At 34.3% G+C, this 17099-nt stretch overlaps 3 protein-coding genes across 3 annotated transcripts; 2 read left to right on the top strand and 1 right to left on the bottom strand.

Moving 5' to 3' along the window:
* Window positions 1-45: 45 nt before the first annotated feature.
* LOC111447832 (cysteine-rich and transmembrane domain-containing protein WIH2-like) lies at window positions 46-1357 on the bottom strand. The gene is made up of 3 exons (XM_023087186.1): window positions 1031-1357; window positions 726-888; window positions 46-323 (listed from the first exon to the last, which is right to left on the bottom strand). Exons 1-3 carry the CDS (start codon window positions 1080-1082, stop codon window positions 278-280), a joined length of 261 nt encoding a protein of 86 aa, XP_022942954.1. The 5' UTR covers window positions 1083-1357; the 3' UTR covers window positions 46-277.
* A 4634-nt stretch (window positions 1358-5991) lies between these two features.
* LOC111447183 (nucleobase-ascorbate transporter 4) lies at window positions 5992-12793 on the top strand. Its single transcript, XM_023086210.1, has 14 exons — window positions 5992-6306; window positions 6876-6973; window positions 7062-7238; window positions 7361-7461; window positions 7556-7631; window positions 7798-7857; window positions 7951-8135; window positions 9307-9403; window positions 9529-9615; window positions 9701-9759; window positions 10267-10358; window positions 10547-10624; window positions 12163-12323; window positions 12445-12793. The coding sequence occupies exons 1-14, from the start codon at window positions 6195-6197 to the stop codon at window positions 12661-12663; spliced, it is 1602 nt and encodes a 533-aa protein (XP_022941978.1). The 5' UTR covers window positions 5992-6194; the 3' UTR covers window positions 12664-12793.
* Window positions 12794-13547: 754 nt separating this feature from the next.
* On the top strand, window positions 13548-15502 carry LOC111447185 (cyclin-D2-2-like). The gene is made up of 5 exons (XM_023086211.1): window positions 13548-13927; window positions 14006-14092; window positions 14194-14527; window positions 14664-14782; window positions 15149-15502. The coding sequence occupies exons 1-5, from the start codon at window positions 13757-13759 to the stop codon at window positions 15410-15412; spliced, it is 975 nt and encodes a 324-aa protein (XP_022941979.1). The 5' UTR covers window positions 13548-13756; the 3' UTR covers window positions 15413-15502.
* Window positions 15503-17099: the final 1597 nt, after the last annotated feature.

The raw sequence follows: 17099 nt of genomic DNA, 5'->3' as shown, positions 1-17099 counted from the left end.
AGAAACCCATCGATCATAGGAAACCAAGAGAGAGAGCGAGAGAGAAAACAGATAATTGGGGAGAGATGGTGTTATTTATTATGAAAAATGTAGAGGTGAAGAGGAGGAAACGAAGAACAAGCACTAAACTAAAATATTATAATAAAACGCAAGTAATTAAATCATCAACTCGATTGTTTTTCCATTTTTTTTTTCTTTGCATTCAGAGAAAAGTTCACTGAGAGATCGATCTTCTTGGACTATGAAGCACAGCATAACTGTAAATGGATGATACTGTTTAGAAGCAGGCGTCAAGCAGGCAGCAACAGCACAGAGCAGCTAAACTGCAGAGTTCATATTAGACACAAAATTAGTTATAACAATCTAATATGAAGGATTGAATTGTATCAAATTTCTAGCGTAGTTTGAGCATTTTTGTAATCATTGAAAGTTCAATGGAAAATGTTAATGGATTTAAGAGGGTGAACGATGAGATTTGAAAAGTTTGAATGACTGTAATTTGGAGGCTAATTGGGGGTTAATTTGGGGATTTCAACGAAGCGATAATTCCAAGAAAAACGTCTCCGATGAAAAGGAGGCTAAACTCTTCACCGATGATGCAACTGACGCGTACCGATCAACTCAGTTTTTCCGATACCAAATCATCGGAATCCGATTCAGATCAGATCCGAGTTCAGCCGCCATGAACAAAAAGAGAGAAATCAAAGAGAGAGAGAGAGATTTACCAGCCTTCCATGCAACCAGGGCCGCTGTTCTGCTGTTGTTGAGGAGGAGGTTGCGCGTACTGAGGAGCGTAAGGCGGAGGGTATCCCTGCGGCGGATAAGATCCGGGAGGAGGATATCCCTGTGGCGGATAAGCATCCTTTGGATAACCTTCTGGCGGATAACCTGAAAAACGACCACCAAAACCCTAAATCAACACAAAAGAACATCCAGATCTACAATCGCACACCACAAACCCCTTTGTTTCAACTCCAAAACTCCAAACCACCAGAACACCAAAAAAAACACAATAGAAACGATGAAATACCTTGAGGCGGAGGCACTCCAACCGGAGGCTGACCTTGATTATAATAACTCATCCCTTCTTCCTCTTGAAATCAACCACAGACGATGAATCCCCCGACGAACACAACCAAACCAGACAGTGACCTTCTCCGCCGGACGATGACAAAAGCGGCCGGATTCACAGAATGAGAAACGAATGAAGGAGAAAGAGTTGATGGAGAAGACAGCGTTGGTCGGATTTATATATTCAATCAAGAAAGAAGAGTTGAGATTACCGAGAGAGAGGGTTTTGTTTGTTCGCTGCGAATCCGGGGAGGCTTATCTCTAAGCAGTCTTCTTAATTCAACTTAATTTGTTAATTAATCAAGGAGTTGACAGAGGGGTCTATGATCTTGACACGTAATGACATTGGAGGTTGAGGATGGTGACAATTGACGGTGTGGATCTTTTCCTTCAACATTAAGGAATTTTTTTATTAAAAAATTAGTTTTTCCTGTGGGAGTTTTAAATGGAAAGTAAGGTAAGAGCCGCGTGTGGAACGCGTACATGGATGAAGAATCTCCTCGCTAGACTTCAAATCTTGAACTCTGTCGTTTTGACCAATTATTATTTTCTCGCCTTTTTTTATTTTTTTTTTATTTTGCTCTCCTTAATATTATTATATTTAACACAGTTGTAAAACCAGATATCAAATATTCTCAATTTTTATAATAATTTTAAAAATTAGGATATGACTGGACTACTAACCTTATTTTGCACGTTATTTAGATTGACCCGACCAAGAAATTGTCAACCCGTAGACGAACCTTAATGTTCGATTTTCCAAAAATTCAGTCGAACCCAAACTAAAAAATAATAATAATAATCGGACTCAACCTTTTATGGTTTGAATTAGATATATAAGATCCACATCAGTCTGGATGAGAACCAACCTTATTTGTAAGGGTGTGTAAACTTCTCCCATTTTAAAATTTTGAAGGGAAAATTCGAAATGGAAACCCCAAAGAGAATAATATCTGTTATTAAAAAATATCCTTGAAATTTTAATTAAATTAATGTTAAAAATTTAGTATCTCGTCTCATAGTTATGGTTGAATTCCAAAAATTAGATTGATACCCTTGAATCTGTCTACACCATATTTCACCTCGCTCTTCCATTTTCTTCCTTCCATCTTCAATCTATAATTTTCAAACTTGAGCATTAACGTCTTTCATTTAATGTAGTCTTCGAAGGCAGCTTCCAAGATCAAGTCACTTCAAAATTACAGGCGCTTCAATAGTAAAATTTTAATTATCTAGAGACAAATTGACTTAGTAACTAACGAATTACAGAAAAGTTTATTTAAATATAATATTTTATTTACAAAATCTAATAGATTTAATTTAGAGGTCAAATGTCAAATATAAATAATTTTAGTGATGTCATCCTCTCAAATTTTAAAAAAATAGATTAAACTTTAAAATATTATAGACGTCAAAATTTTCGGATTAAAATATACATTTACTATATTTAACCATATATATATATAAAAGGGGACTCATCAAATTGATTACGACAATTCACTTAAATCGACTCCAAAAGGAATAAAAGGAAAAGAGAGAGAAACAATTATATATATATAAAATAGAGAATAATTGAGGAATATTAAATCATTATTCTTCACAATTTCAAATTCAAATTTTGACTTCTATTTTTGTATAATTAATCGACATATTAAATATAATATTAACGCTAAAAATATAGCGAAAAAAATAAAAAGAAAGAGGAAAATATGATTAAATTTAAATTTAGCTCTATTTAATTTTTAAAATTGATATTTGTTCTATTTTTTTTATCTCAATGAATTAAAATTTTAATTTATTATCGACAATAAAAATCAATTTAAAATAACAATTAAATTTAAATTTAAAATTAATTAGAAATTTTAGAAATGAAAATTGAATTTTACCAAAATAAACAAATAAATAAATAAAAAGGAAAGAATTTAAATGATATTCCAAATTGGGTTACTTCTAGACAAATTCAGATAAAGCCCAGAAGTTTCCGGGAACCCAGGCAGCACGTGCTGGTGCGCACGTGCGAGGTTCTTTCTTTTTGTCGACTTTATTTAGAAGACCATAACGAATTTGGTATTGGGAAAGTGGACCCGCTCCAACCATTAAATCCACTTAAACTTTCAATAAAGTAAGGGCTAAATTTGTAATTCACCATTAAAATTTTAAATAATTATAATTTATTTAATCCGCTCATAAAACAGTTATTGTTATTTGGATTAATTTTTTTAGATGGGGCAATTTTGTAATATGACTAAAAATGAGAGAAAATGTGTAAATAACGGAGAAATTGGGTACAAATTTTAAAAATAAGCATCACTTTATCAAATGTTATTCCTTTTCATATAATGTAATGTGACAGCTAAGCTTCCCACCAAACTTTGGATTACATGAAGAATAAAAGGAATGTGGACCAAACTTTTCCATGATGCCCCACGCATAATCATATAATTACATGGACTTTAATTAATTCAAGTTGTCAATACTATATATTATATACAATTTATTTATTTTATGATTTTTTAAAATAAAATTTTAAAGATGGTCGAGAGAAGATATTTTAACAAAAGTTCGGTAATTGCCATGGGATAATCGAAGAATTACATCGCTAACACTGACACTGTCATGGGCTCGTGTTTGGGCCTAAAGGGTTGGGCTTGGATCTTGATACTTTTGGGCTTGATCCTTCGAGTCTTGATTCACAAATTTATTAATTAATTTTACACCATACCTAGACTCAGCCGATATTGTCTCTTTCGGCTCCAATAACTCTGTAGCATCCCACACTCATTGCTAGTAGATATTGTCTTTTCCAATAACTCTGTAGCATCCCACACTCATTGCTAGTAGATATTATCTTTTTTGGGCTTCAATAACTCTGACACTCTCCAAAATTGTCTTGTTGTCCCGTAACATCTCATGCTCACCCCGCTAGCATATATTATCTTTTTTAGGCTTTTTCTCAAGTTAACAACCCAGACTCACTGCTAGCACACTCTTATAAAGAATGCTTCATTCTCTTCTCCAACCCATATGGGATCTCACAATCCACCCATTGGAGCCCAAATGTTGTTGCTGGCACACCATTCTCTCCAACCAATTTAAAATCTCAGCAATCCACCCGAGCCCAGTGTCCTTATTGGCACATCACCCAATGTCTGACTCTCACCAACCTCACTACTAACATATATTATCCACTCTAGCTCATAACATATCGTCATCAGTCTCACGATTTTTTTAATGGTTTTCACACTCTTTTAATAAATGTTTCGTTCTACTCTCTAACTAATGTGCGATCTCAAACGTCTCTTGTAAAAATGTTCAATCGGGATGTGTTAATATTCTATTTTCTTAATAAGGAAAAAATTTAAAGAATTATTCTTTAGGAAAGAGCTGGGAGTGGGTGAGTTTTTTAATTATTTTTTTAATGTTAATTTGAAGAGGTAATTAAGAAGATTTAGTGTATGTTTTGTTGAAGAAAACAATGCTTGCTTTCTAGATTTAGGTTTAGGTAGGTGATCCATGCCCATGGCTTCTCTTATATTTAGGTTAAAATTAATTAATCTCATTTGACTTTCTAATCGACGCTAAACAAACCTAAAAACTTTATTTGGTTTGACATACGTGCACGTCCATTTTAGATATTTCATCCATTTTAATTGATCAAATATAAACTTTCAAACAATTTTCTATTCACGTCTTTTCCATATGTAGCTCTAGAAGCTGTTAATATTTTTCAGGAGTGTCGAATATTATCGAGAGAGTTAAAAGATACAAATTTTACGACCACGATACTCGAGCTTATAACATCATGTATTCACCGTCATACGCAAGATTGAAATGAATCATGGTTAGCTCAACTTCCATGAAGAATTCTTCGACCTCCTTATTAAGATATAATAATATATTTAATTTATTATACTCCTCGTCTCACTTTTTGACTCCGTCCCGACTTGATCTTCGCAAAAATAAATAGAGAGTTTTTTAGAAATGAGGATGAAATAGGTAGCGGAAGCTGAGTTTCACAGTCAAAGAATTCAATCGATAAAATAAAAAATTTTAAAAATAAATAAACTTAAAAAGGAATGTAAATTTTGCATTTCATCCATAATTTAAACAAGAAAAACAATAAATCATGTGAAATAATTTTTTTTTTAAGTAATGGATCATTAATATAATTGATAATTAACTTGTATATTATTTCAAGAAGCAATCATTGATCGACACGTTATCATTTTCACTGAAAATATTTTTAATTATTATTTGAAATAATTTTTTTTATGAGTCAATTAAAATGTTCGATGAAGAATAATAAATTTTCTTTAATACAAAGTCATCAATCAAATAATTAATGCCAATTATATCAGATATAAATAATATCATATAGTATTTTCATTTTTATGTTACATTAAATTTATTTTATTAACCTTTTCAACTTTTTCTTTTACTATTTTTTTTTAATTTAAAGGGCCTTTCTGGAATAAATATAAGGTTTAAGGGTAAAATTTTCGTGGTCTAATTATATATATATATATTATAATTATAACCTAAAATACATTTTAATTTTATGTATTTTAAGTTTATAATTTTGTGTATTTTTTTTTATCTAATTCGTTTTAAATAGATAAAATTATCTGAGATAATATTTATTGACCTAATAAAAAAAAATTTGAGTAAAAATATATCATATAGGAATTAAAATTTTAATTCACCTTATAAATTTTCAAAAAAATTGATATAAAATTTCTAAATTTTTATACATGATAAATAAAATTTTAATACTGAGATTAAATTAATTTTTTTAAGTATTAAAAATTAAAGAGATATATTTAGTTAATATTTATTTTTAAAGGTGATTAAAAAATCCAAAAAATAATTATAAAAAAAAAAAAGAAATGAAAAGAGAGCCAAGGCCGCCGTCAGTTTCATGCATAGACTCTGTTGTCGTCAGTGCCATCTTTTCCAGGAAGCTGAAATCTGTACCAACAGAAACTCAACAAAAAGGAAGAAAATAAGATCAACCATTCTCAAACCAACTCTCCTTCTCCATTTCTCTCATTCTTCCACATTCTGCCATTCAAATTCGCCTCAGCATTCTACCATTGAAACAGAGCAAACACAGAGAAGGAGAAATGGTCGCCGGTGGTGCCGGAGGAGCCCAGAAAGTGGACGAGTTTCAGCCTCATCCAATCAGAGAGCAACTTCCCGGCATCGATTTCTGCATTTCCAGCTCTCCGACATGGCGTATTTTATCCCCTTCCCCTCTCTCTGTTCTGCTCTGTGTTTATTTACAGTTGAAGTTCTAGTTCATCGCTTCCTCTTTATCCCTCTTTTTGTGATTGTGCTTCGTTTCTCCTATTAATGATTTACATCCTTATGTTATTTTGATATGAACAATCTACTGTACGTTCATCACTGTTCTGATTCCGTTCTAGACTTCTAGCATTGTTTATTTGGTAACTGTGCTGTTTGCCTACCAAGAAGCGTTACGATTAGGAAATGTTGAGAAAGGATTCTGTCGATTGCGACAGCCTTTTTCTTAATTTGTTTGTTGCGAAGAATAAGTAGGAGATGAACAAACAGGTGCATAAATTCTTAGAGTGTCGCAATCTAGTTTCATAAAAGTGAAGTAGCTTGATCGATGGCTGGAATACTACGGTTTCTGTATTTTCTTGTATTCCAAGCAATGGGGATTCATTTTTCCCTTCTAATTCTTCTCTGTTTTGATTCACTTCACCTCGATTGTTCATGTAAATCGATTAAAAATTACTTGAAACGAGAAGGGGAATTGACATAATTACCAAAAATTGCAGCCGAAGTCATACTTCTGGGATTTCAACACTACTTATTGATGCTCGGAACTACTGTTGCAATCTCCACTATAATCGTTCCTTTGATGGGAGGTGGAAATGTAAGAACATTTTCTCAGGAAACTTTTCGGTTTTCCCGAATCATCTCTCCATTTTCTCTTCAACCAAACAATTTTCTCATATAAATAGGTGGAGAAGGCCGAAGTGATAAACACTTTGTTGTTTGTTGCTGGAATTAATACATTATTACAAACCTGGTTTGGAACCCGGTTGCCTGTGGTGATTGGTGGGTCGTATGCCTTCATCATCCCAGCTATCTCCATAGCTTTGTCTCGAAGATTCAATTTCTACATTGATCCTCATCAGGTCTGGCTAATGTTTCGAGTGCGCCCAATTTGTTTTTAAGACATAATCTAGCCTTGTGATTGCTTTTCTTTCATTGTTATCTTCAATTGTGCCTTATTTTTCCTCCTTCCCTCTTCCTTTAGAGGTTCAAAGAATCAATGAAGGCTTTACAAGGAGCATTGATAGTTGCATCTTTCCTGCCAATGATAGTTGGGTTTTTGGGGTTTTGGAGGATTGTTGCTAGGTAAGATACTGAGTTGAAGGCTTGGCAATGAATTAATATGCTATTTGAGTAAGGATTTCTAATAAACAGTATGTTTGAATGGTGTGTTATGCAGGTTTCTCAGCCCTTTATCTGCAGTTCCTCTTGTAACTCTCACTGGACTTGGCCTCTTTGCACTGGGTTTCCCTCAAGTAAGAAGATTTTTCATTGAACCAAAGTAAAATGCTAAATATAAGAACTACATAAATGCAACAAAGTCGAAATGAACGCAAATCCGTCGGGACATCTCGAACAATCTGAATTGAATTTACCTTGTAAATAACAAGAGTTTTATCTGAATTCATTTGATGGTTGCAGCTTGCCAATTGCGTTGAAATTGGACTTCCAGAATTGATCATAGTGGTTATATTATCTCAGGTGCGTAGTTTAACTGTTCCTTGGACTTCCTAGTTTCCAAACAAAGTTCGTATTACAAGTCAGATTAGCTGATATATAGCCAATATACTGCAGTATATACCACCCCTGATGCAAGGCAGACGAGCCATATTTGATCGATTTGCAGTTATTTTCTCCATTGCAATTGTTTGGGCATATGCTGAGATATTGACTGCAGCTGGTGCATATAAAAATAGACCTCCCAGTACTCAATTCAGTTGCCGCACTGACCGTTCTGGGCTAATTCGTGCTGCCTCCTGGTATGCTTTTCTTTACCTGCTGAAATCTGAAGAAAAAATGAGTTCTCCTTTATCAGGCATTGAGACTAAAGAATGTAAGAAATTGCATGTGAAGTATGATTTCCGAACCCTTTTCTTGACAAAGCTGGTTTTAGCCAACAGATATAGAAGTACATTTAACAGCTTCAGCTGTCGTTTTTTCTCACCGGAATGCTATTAAGATATCATTAGGAGTATTTTTAGCGCATATCAGTAGTTAGATCGGAAAGTTATAATGGGGATTTGTTATTAGTAGAATGAGTGACTGGATGAAGGGATTGAGTAGGAAGTGGAGAAGGAGACTTTCTTAGCCGTTGGATCGGCCTCGCCTAAGGCGGGTGCACAGAAGGGTCAAGGCAAAACTCGAAAGGAATTTTCTTCTTTTTCTATTTCCTCTTTCATTTGAATTTTCAGATCTCAAGTAAAGGCGTTAGCGCATTTGTTTTCTTGCTTGTTGCCGCTTTACTAATAAAATAAGAGGCAAGCCAAGACCAACTCCTAAAAAGTGGCTGAGTTCATCTTTCGGGGTTATCCACTTGATTGAGAGCTTATGTAATATATAAAGAGGAGGAAGCTGCAAGACTGATAAATAGGGAAGGTGATATGGAATTAACTCAAGGGAAAGTTTTGGAACGGATTATCTTGATGATCAAGATCAAGAGCATCAAGATCAAGAGTAAAGAAAACTTATTTCTAAACTCGTGATTCGAATCACTCCAAAACTCCAGTATGCAAGTTCTAAACATAAGAATTTACAAAGCTTAGGTTGAACAAAGCTAAAATTATTTTATCATTGAGGTTTTACTTCATTGTCAATATATTACTCTTGGTTCCTACAGCTCCATGGGTTCTTGGGAATTCCAAATGGTTCCTATCTGCTCCATGGCTTCTGCGAATTCCAAATTCGCTCCTAAAAAGTGGATTTCTGAGTGTGAACAATTTCATCAATACTAAACTATTTTGAAAAGATTAGTTTTGTACAACCCTCTTCATTGAACATCAAATCTTGCATGTCGTTTGTGAAATTATTTTAGCAAATACTGTGTAATTTGAATTAAAGGTTCTGTTAGGCCAGAGTCTTGTTGATTATTTTTGTGTTTCAGTGCCTCTAGAATCGTGTCTCTTACCTTGAACAATACTCATTTAACTACAGGATAAAGGTTCCTTATCCATTTCAATGGGGGCGTCCTAGTTTTGATGCTGGAGATATCTTTTCAATGATGGCTTCTGCCCTCGTTGCTCTCATTGAGGTCAATTTATTTCTTACACGTCTCTTTGTTTCTTGACCAGCTTTGTCTTGATGATGAATTTTCCTCATGGCCCAACGAGATTAAGAACAAGCTACCCTATTGATATCATCTCTTTCTACTGTTAGTCTACAGGAACATTCATTGCAGCTGCAAGATATGGGAGTGCCACACATATACCGCCATCTGTTCTAAGCCGTGGAGTTGGTTGGCTGGTAGTTTAGCAATCCTCCAATATTTGTATTTATTTTCCTTTTTCTTGCACATCTTCTGATAGAATAAACACTGTCTGATCCTTAGGGGGTAGGAACTTTGCTGGATGGATTATTTGGCACTGGCGTTGGCTCCACTGCATCTGTGTAAGAATAAACCTTGGACAATCCTTGAAAAAAAGCACTTCTCTATTGCTCAATATAATATCTAATGTACTGAATAGTGTATACTGTGATCAACTTTCATTAAGATAATACAAGAATAGAAGTGAGCAATATAAGAAAAGAGAGATTGGAGATGTGAGATCTCACGTCAGTCGGGGAAAAAAACGAAATATTCTTTATAAGGACGTGAAAACTTCCCCTAGTAGACGTGTTTTAAAAACCAATATCTGCTAATGGTGGGCTTGGGCTATTACAGGAGCCACAAATGAAATGGACTAGAAAACTTAGAAGGTGATAAAAAATGGCTATAACTCTTTTAGAATAAGAATAAGTACTGCCCTTTTCACAGTTTTGTGTTGGGATATCACTGGTATCTGATTCTATGGGAATTTCAAATGGCTAACAAATTTCAATTTCTATGTTCAAATGACCACCAACTACTTTACATGTTGAATGCTTGGATGTTCTTATTAGAATCCATCTCTACAGTGAAAATGCAGGTCTTTTGGGTTTGACCCGAGTCGGAAGCCGAAGAGCTGTTCAAATTTCTGCTGGGTTTATGCTGTTCTTCTCTGTGCTAGGTAATCTTGGACAAAAGCCTTTTAACTTATGAATACATGACATGTTTACTGCCTTCACAACTATACAATTATGCTTCGCAATATCTTAAACTACCAATGAAAGGATTGTTCAACTTGGCCATTGGTATTACTTTTATAATTTTACTTAACCAATAGTTTTTCAAGTTCATCTTATCCAATGATAACAGGCAAATTTGGTGCTGTCCTTGCTTCTGTACCCTTACCAATAATGGCAGCCTTGTACTGTGTCCTCTTTGCCTATGTTGGTAAGTTTCTTCGTATTGTAAAATCTTCAATGCTCTGTGATCAATCCTGTTCAGTAAAACCCAAAAGAATCAAAATGTAACAATAGTCGACTGGCAGCTAAAGATTCGTAAAGATAGTGAATTTTGTCTTCTATTTACTTTTCTGTTCATAAAAACCATCTTTATTCCTTTCCTTTCCACCTTTTTGTTAGCTTTCCACACTTAGAAAACCTTGAGAACTGCTTTAATTTAGATAACCTTCTAAAAGATTATTAGAAAGTATTTCACAGAAGTTAAGATCCCTTTAAACATTTGAATTCTTAATCAAATTCTAAAAACAAAAATGAAAGAACAATGGCCTATAAAGAACATGAATTAATGATAGGGTGGTTGTCAGACGTAACCATAATTAATATCGAATTCGAAATCATCTTATTATATGATACTCAAATTCTAATCATGAAACCATTTATAGCCAAAGACATAGCCACCTGCTACAAACCATGAACCACCCTATACTTAGGACTACTGAAATAGAATGGTGAGTATTAACTTTATACTGCACACTGCTCTTATCTATAACAGTTAGGCTATAAATTCTCAGCTGCTATGAACTTAACCACCAACAACTTAAGAGTGTGAGCCACCAAAAAAGTACAAATAATTGCTTGAGCTTTATCATCTTTATTCTAGCTATCATAACTTTGTAAACAGCTCTTCAGCCTCAACCTTAGCCTCCTAAACCGAATCGGACGTGGCCACGGATTAACTTTGAGTGAAATACTACTACTAACAAGACAACCAAACAGAACAACAAGAGACAAATTAAGAATGTGAACCGATTTTCAATAACATGTCTATGAGATCTCACGTCGGTTGGAGAGGAGAACAAAACACTCTTTATAAAAGTGTGGAAACCTCTCCCTAGAAGACGCGTTTTAAAACCTCGAGAGGAAGCCCGAAAAGGAAGGCTAAAGAGGATAATATTTGCTAGCGGTGGGCTTAGGTTGTTACAAATGGTATCAGAGCCAGACACCGGACAGTGTGCCAGGAAGGACGATGGATCCCAATGGGGTGGATTGTGAGATCCCACATCAGTTGAAGAGGAGAACGAACCATTCCTTATAATGATGTGGAAACCTCTCCCTAGTAGATGGGTTTTAAAACCTTCAGGGGAAACCCTGAAGGGAAAGTCCAAAGAGGACAATATCTGTCAGCGGTGGACATGAACGGTTACAATGTCTATCCTAAATGACAATCCCAAAAGAAACGAACTGTTCTCTTTCGACTATGCTAAGGAGGGCTTAAGCTTTTTGTTCATGCATCACTTTTTGCCGCTTGATTTGAAGTTTGATTCTTCTATGACATTTATAACTTGTTATGCAAAAATATTATGGCCCTATAATCTTACACAGGACCTTACCCCATGAATGCTATAAGTGAATGTTGTCAGTGTGGTGGGGACAAAATGTTAGATTGGTATTGTCAGTTTCAATTCATCTCATCTTTCAGAGAATTAAACTCTATGCTTTTATTGTGCTATCTCATTGGACAAACAGCTTCTGCTGGTCTTGGGTTACTTCAATTCTGCAACCTCAACAGCTTTCGGTCAAAATTCGTACTCGGATTCTCTCTGTTCTTGGGCCTCTCTGTGCCCCAGTACTTCAATGAGTATCATTTCATTTCTGGGCATGGTCCTGTTCATACTAAAGCCAGATGGGTGAGCTCTTAAATTTGATTACACAAAGAAACAAACACTATTGTTAATGCTGGCTGATTAGCAGATGACTATACTAGCTGAATTCTTACATGAATACTGTCTAAATGCTTTGTCATTGCAGTTCAACAACATTATGCAAGTGATATTCTCCTCACCAGCCACAGTGGCTGCAGTGGTTGCTTTCTTCTTGGACACCACACTGATGAGGAACCATAGCTCGACTCGTCGAGACAGCGGGCGCCATTGGTGGGAGAAGTTTTGGTCGTTCAACGTCGATACGAGAAGCGAAGAGTTCTACTCTCTTCCATGGAACCTCAGCAGGTTCTTCCCCTCATTCTAACTTCATAATCCTAAGGAAAAAAGGAGAGGAAATGTTTGACATTGTTTTGAGTTAAAATGCTTGTTCTTTCCTGACAGTAAAGATAGTATATATATATATATATGAACACAGAACTGTGATTTGCTTGCTATTTGACTGCCTTTATGCTTTAAAAATGTTTAAATATGTTTATAAATTTTTAATTTTATGTTTAATATGCTTATTAACTTTTAAGCATGTGTTTAATAAGGAATTTAAAAATTGTAAAAATTTATTTATTTATTAGATATTAATATTATTTAGGGCAGAAAGAAAATGAGAGAAAAACTAATAAATATGAGAAATAAGAAAAGCAGGTTTTAAAAGTACTTTAATAAACTTAAGCTACACTCAAAGCTATATACAACTTCTTTTACATCTATTTTAATTCAATTTTATTCCAATATTCAAAAAGAAAATAAAAATAAAAAGTGTGGTCAAGAACATATAATCATAAAAAAATGGAAATTAAATGTGATTTTTTAATTAAAAAAATTATACTTTTATCAATAATGGAAATTCCATATTTATTATTATTGATTTTTTTTATTTTGTATCTTAATGAATTTACTCAAATTATTTATCACTTTTTTTATTCTTTTGGATTGAAATAAAAAGTTAAAAACCCAACCTCGAAATTAAAAAATAATAATAATGTAATTAAATATTCTATTTTGAAATTAAAATGAATTAAATAAAGTGAGAAAAAAATGGAGGAGTTATCTAGTGTGGAGGTGGTCATAAACCCATTAAGAAACTAACCAATAATGAAATGACAACTCAGCTACAGTAATCTATTTGATCCTTGCCAAACGCGCCCCCACAAATACTCTCACTGTCTCACTCAGCACTTCATTTTAAAAAATAAAAAAATTAAAATAATAAGGAGAGAAAGAGACACAAACACTCTCTCTCTCACTGAGTGCAGATTATTGACTATGTTCCATCTAAACCCATAAAGCTATGGCCTTCTCTCCCAACAATCCCACCGCCACTCTCCATCGCCGTTTCACCTTCCTCCTCCTCCTTTCCAATGCCGTCGCCGTTTCTTTTCCGGTGACCTTTCTTCTCTTCAATGTCTCACTCTCCTCATCATTCTGCCGCTTCTTCCTCCGATGACTCTGCCATTTTCACCCTTCTTCAGTCGGAACTTGACCACATGCCTCGCCGTGACTACGTTCTCCGGTGTCGTGACCGGTCGATCGACGTCACCGCTCGCCATGACTCCATCAACTGGATCTTGAAGGTTTACTGCTAATCGTTACTTCATTAGCGTTCTTCGCATTGTTGTTCTTTTTTTTTAAAAGCGATTAGGGTTTCGCAGGTGCACGCTCACTACAATTTCAAACCGGTCACTGCGATTCTCTCGGTTAATTACTTCGATCGCTTCCTCTCCTCCAATTTTCTTCCGGTTAAGGATCTATTTCGATTTCCCCCTTGTTTTTGTCTCGATTGTTCAAGAATCGAATCGGAATTTTGAGGCTGATGATTTTAGGGCTTTGTTTTTTGCAGCGGCGGAATGGATGGCCGTTTCAGCTGCTATCGGTGGCGTGTTTGTCATTAGCAGCGAAAATGGAGGAGCCTCAGGTCCCATTGCTTTTGGACCTCCAAATCTTCGAGCCTCAATACGTCTTCGAGCCCAAAACGGTTCAGAGAATGGAGCTTTGGATCATGTCTATTCTCAATTGGAGATTACGCGCCATCACGCCTTTCGATTTCCTCCACCACTACATCTCCAATCTTCCTTCTTCTTCCGCCGCAGACGGCGGCGATTGCGATAGTGACGGCGACTACTGCCATCTTCTCTTCTCAATTTCTTCCGATCTCATTCTTAGCACTACACGCGGTACTTACGACAAAAAAAACCTAAAACCACTCTGTTATCATATTTAATCGGTTTTCTTTTTTTCTCTTTTTGTCTTCTTCGTTCTTAGTTCGATTTATCCATTTCGTTTTTTAAACAAAATTGGAATGATTTTCAGTGATCGATTTCTTGGGGTTCCGGCCGTCCGCCATTGCTGCCGCCGCCGTTCTCTGCGCTGCTGGTGAGCGATTGGATTCTCCAGCGGTTTGTGGCCATTTCCTTACGGCGGACAGAGTCGTAAGTACTAATTCAATGTGTTTGAAAACGAATTTCATAATTCTGTAGGGACTAGTATGCAAAAACAAAATCCTCTTCTTTTTTCGTATTTAATAAAACATAATGTATATTTTTAATATTGTACGAATCTTGATCTTTGTGTGAATAATAATTTTTAAAAACATATATAAACAATTAAAACAGGACAAAATTGAAACAAACTGAAATTTATAGGGACCAAAGTGAAATTAAAATCTATATCAGGGACCAAATTCGAAATTTAATTAGTTATTTATTTTATTTTTTAAGGCGGAAAAAAAAAAAGGAGCGTTTGGGGTTAAAATATTTTTGCTGTCAAAATAATTTTAAAAAATTTATTGAGAGTAGGAAATGGTGAGAAGCTGTCACCAACTAATGGAGGAGTACGTGATTGACACGTGTCCGTTAGGCCTCCGAAAACAACGGAATGAAGAAGCCGAGCAGCCGGCTCCCCCGAGTCCAGTCGGCGTGCTCGACGCGGCTGCATGTGGTAGCTGTGACACGCACTTGGACAATCTCGGCTCTACTAGCCATGAACCCGCCGCTCCCTCAGCCGAACCTCAGACTAAACGGCTGCGATCCTCTGCGCCGGATGTACGGAGCAGTAGATAAGACCTTCGTGTCATTTGTTGTAGGGAGGGTGAAAGAAAGAGAGCTTTTTATTTTTTATTTTTATATATATATTTATTTAATTTTAGTTTTGAACTTTTTCTTTTTCAAAATCAGTGGTCATTCTCTTTCCCTTTTTCTTTGGTCGCCATTCTCTTTGTCGTTGACCATATAAATTGAACGGTTGAGATTGCATGGATCTCCAAAAAACAAAAAAGGAAGATTTTTATTTTTATTTCTTTATTTATATCCAAGAAAGTTTATTAAAAATACCTTGCTTTTGTAATTTGTGTTATTCGGAGGGTAAAATGGGAAAATAATGAGGTTTTAGTCATGATGGGGAAACAATAGAAGTCAATAATTTATGAATTATTCCATGCTGTGATTTTCATTGGATTAGATTATGATGAGAGAACCTTTGGGAAGTATTCTTATTTTGTATTGACGATTTTACCCTTTACTTTTCTTCATTGGTCCACGTGGAGTGTGTAATTTCAATCATGTGGTTGATAACTTTTTTCAAAAATCCATTAACATAATATTTATTTATTCTTAGTGGAGAAATTATTTGAATATGTAATAAAAAAAATATATAAAACGACCTCGATTTTCCATCTCACATAATAATTTGTTGTTTGTTCTAAACTTTTTTTTTTAAAAAAATTACCATTCTATTTAAAGAGTTTTCTTATTTTATATAATAAAATACAAGGGTAAATGGATATTTTTTACAAACGCAAAGATAAAATTACTATAATTAAAAGTCCACAAAATCAAAATGCAATAATAATGAAAGTTGACAAATAAAATCAAGTATAGTTTCAAAAAATTGTCACATCAGTTAAAAGAAATGCAATAAACATATATTAATAATTAAAGCAATGAATTCAACTATATCTCAAATTGATAAATTAATTTCGATGTACTTTCCAACATTTTTATTACGTTATTTCTCCTAATATCATGTCAAAATCCTCTTTTATTAATAAAAAAATTAAACATTTTAGACATTAATAGGACATTAAATTTTAAAACAATAGACATGCACTTCGAGGCTTGGGGAAGGAAAAGCAATAATAAATAAATAAATAAATAAAATGAGAGAATGACGTAGGCGTGAGATGGAATGCCACGTAGGCGGAAAGGATGAGGGTGGAGGGGAGGGAGTGTGGGAGATAGAGAGGATGGACCAATGAGAAAATGCCAGGTGTCAATGATCTGATTTGATGGGGTAAGAGGCAGGACATGTCACATCAACTTGAGGTTCTTAGAGGGAACGACAACTTTACAAAAAACCTACAACATCTCTCTTTCTGTTCTTCCTTCCTTTTTAGGCCAACACTTATTTATTTATTCATTTTAATTTCAATATATTTTCAACCACAAAATTTTAATTTAATATTTAATAGACTTATATAATAATCTAAAATAGTAAAAATTAATACTCTAATTTACCGTGTATTATTTTTTAAAAAATAATTGTAAAAAGAAATAGAATTGTTTTTTTTTTTTAATTCAATGTTGTTTTTGTTTATATGTGAGGCATCTTAGTTTATTAATTAATTAAATCACATTTTAATCATTATTATTTACTTTTAATATAGTTTAATATTTTAGTTAAATTTTACTAACCATCATTGGAGATTAATGAAACTAGAAAAAAAAAAAAAAAAAAAAAAAAAAAAAAAAA

This window comes from Cucurbita moschata, unplaced genomic scaffold (genome assembly GCF_002738365.1).
Source record: "Cucurbita moschata cultivar Rifu unplaced genomic scaffold, Cmos_1.0 Cmo_Scf00009, whole genome shotgun sequence".
Lineage (NCBI taxonomy): Eukaryota > Viridiplantae > Streptophyta > Magnoliopsida > Cucurbitales > Cucurbitaceae > Cucurbita > Cucurbita moschata.
Note: the sequence above shows the minus strand (reverse complement) of the source record. Positions and strands in the feature narration are given on the sequence as shown.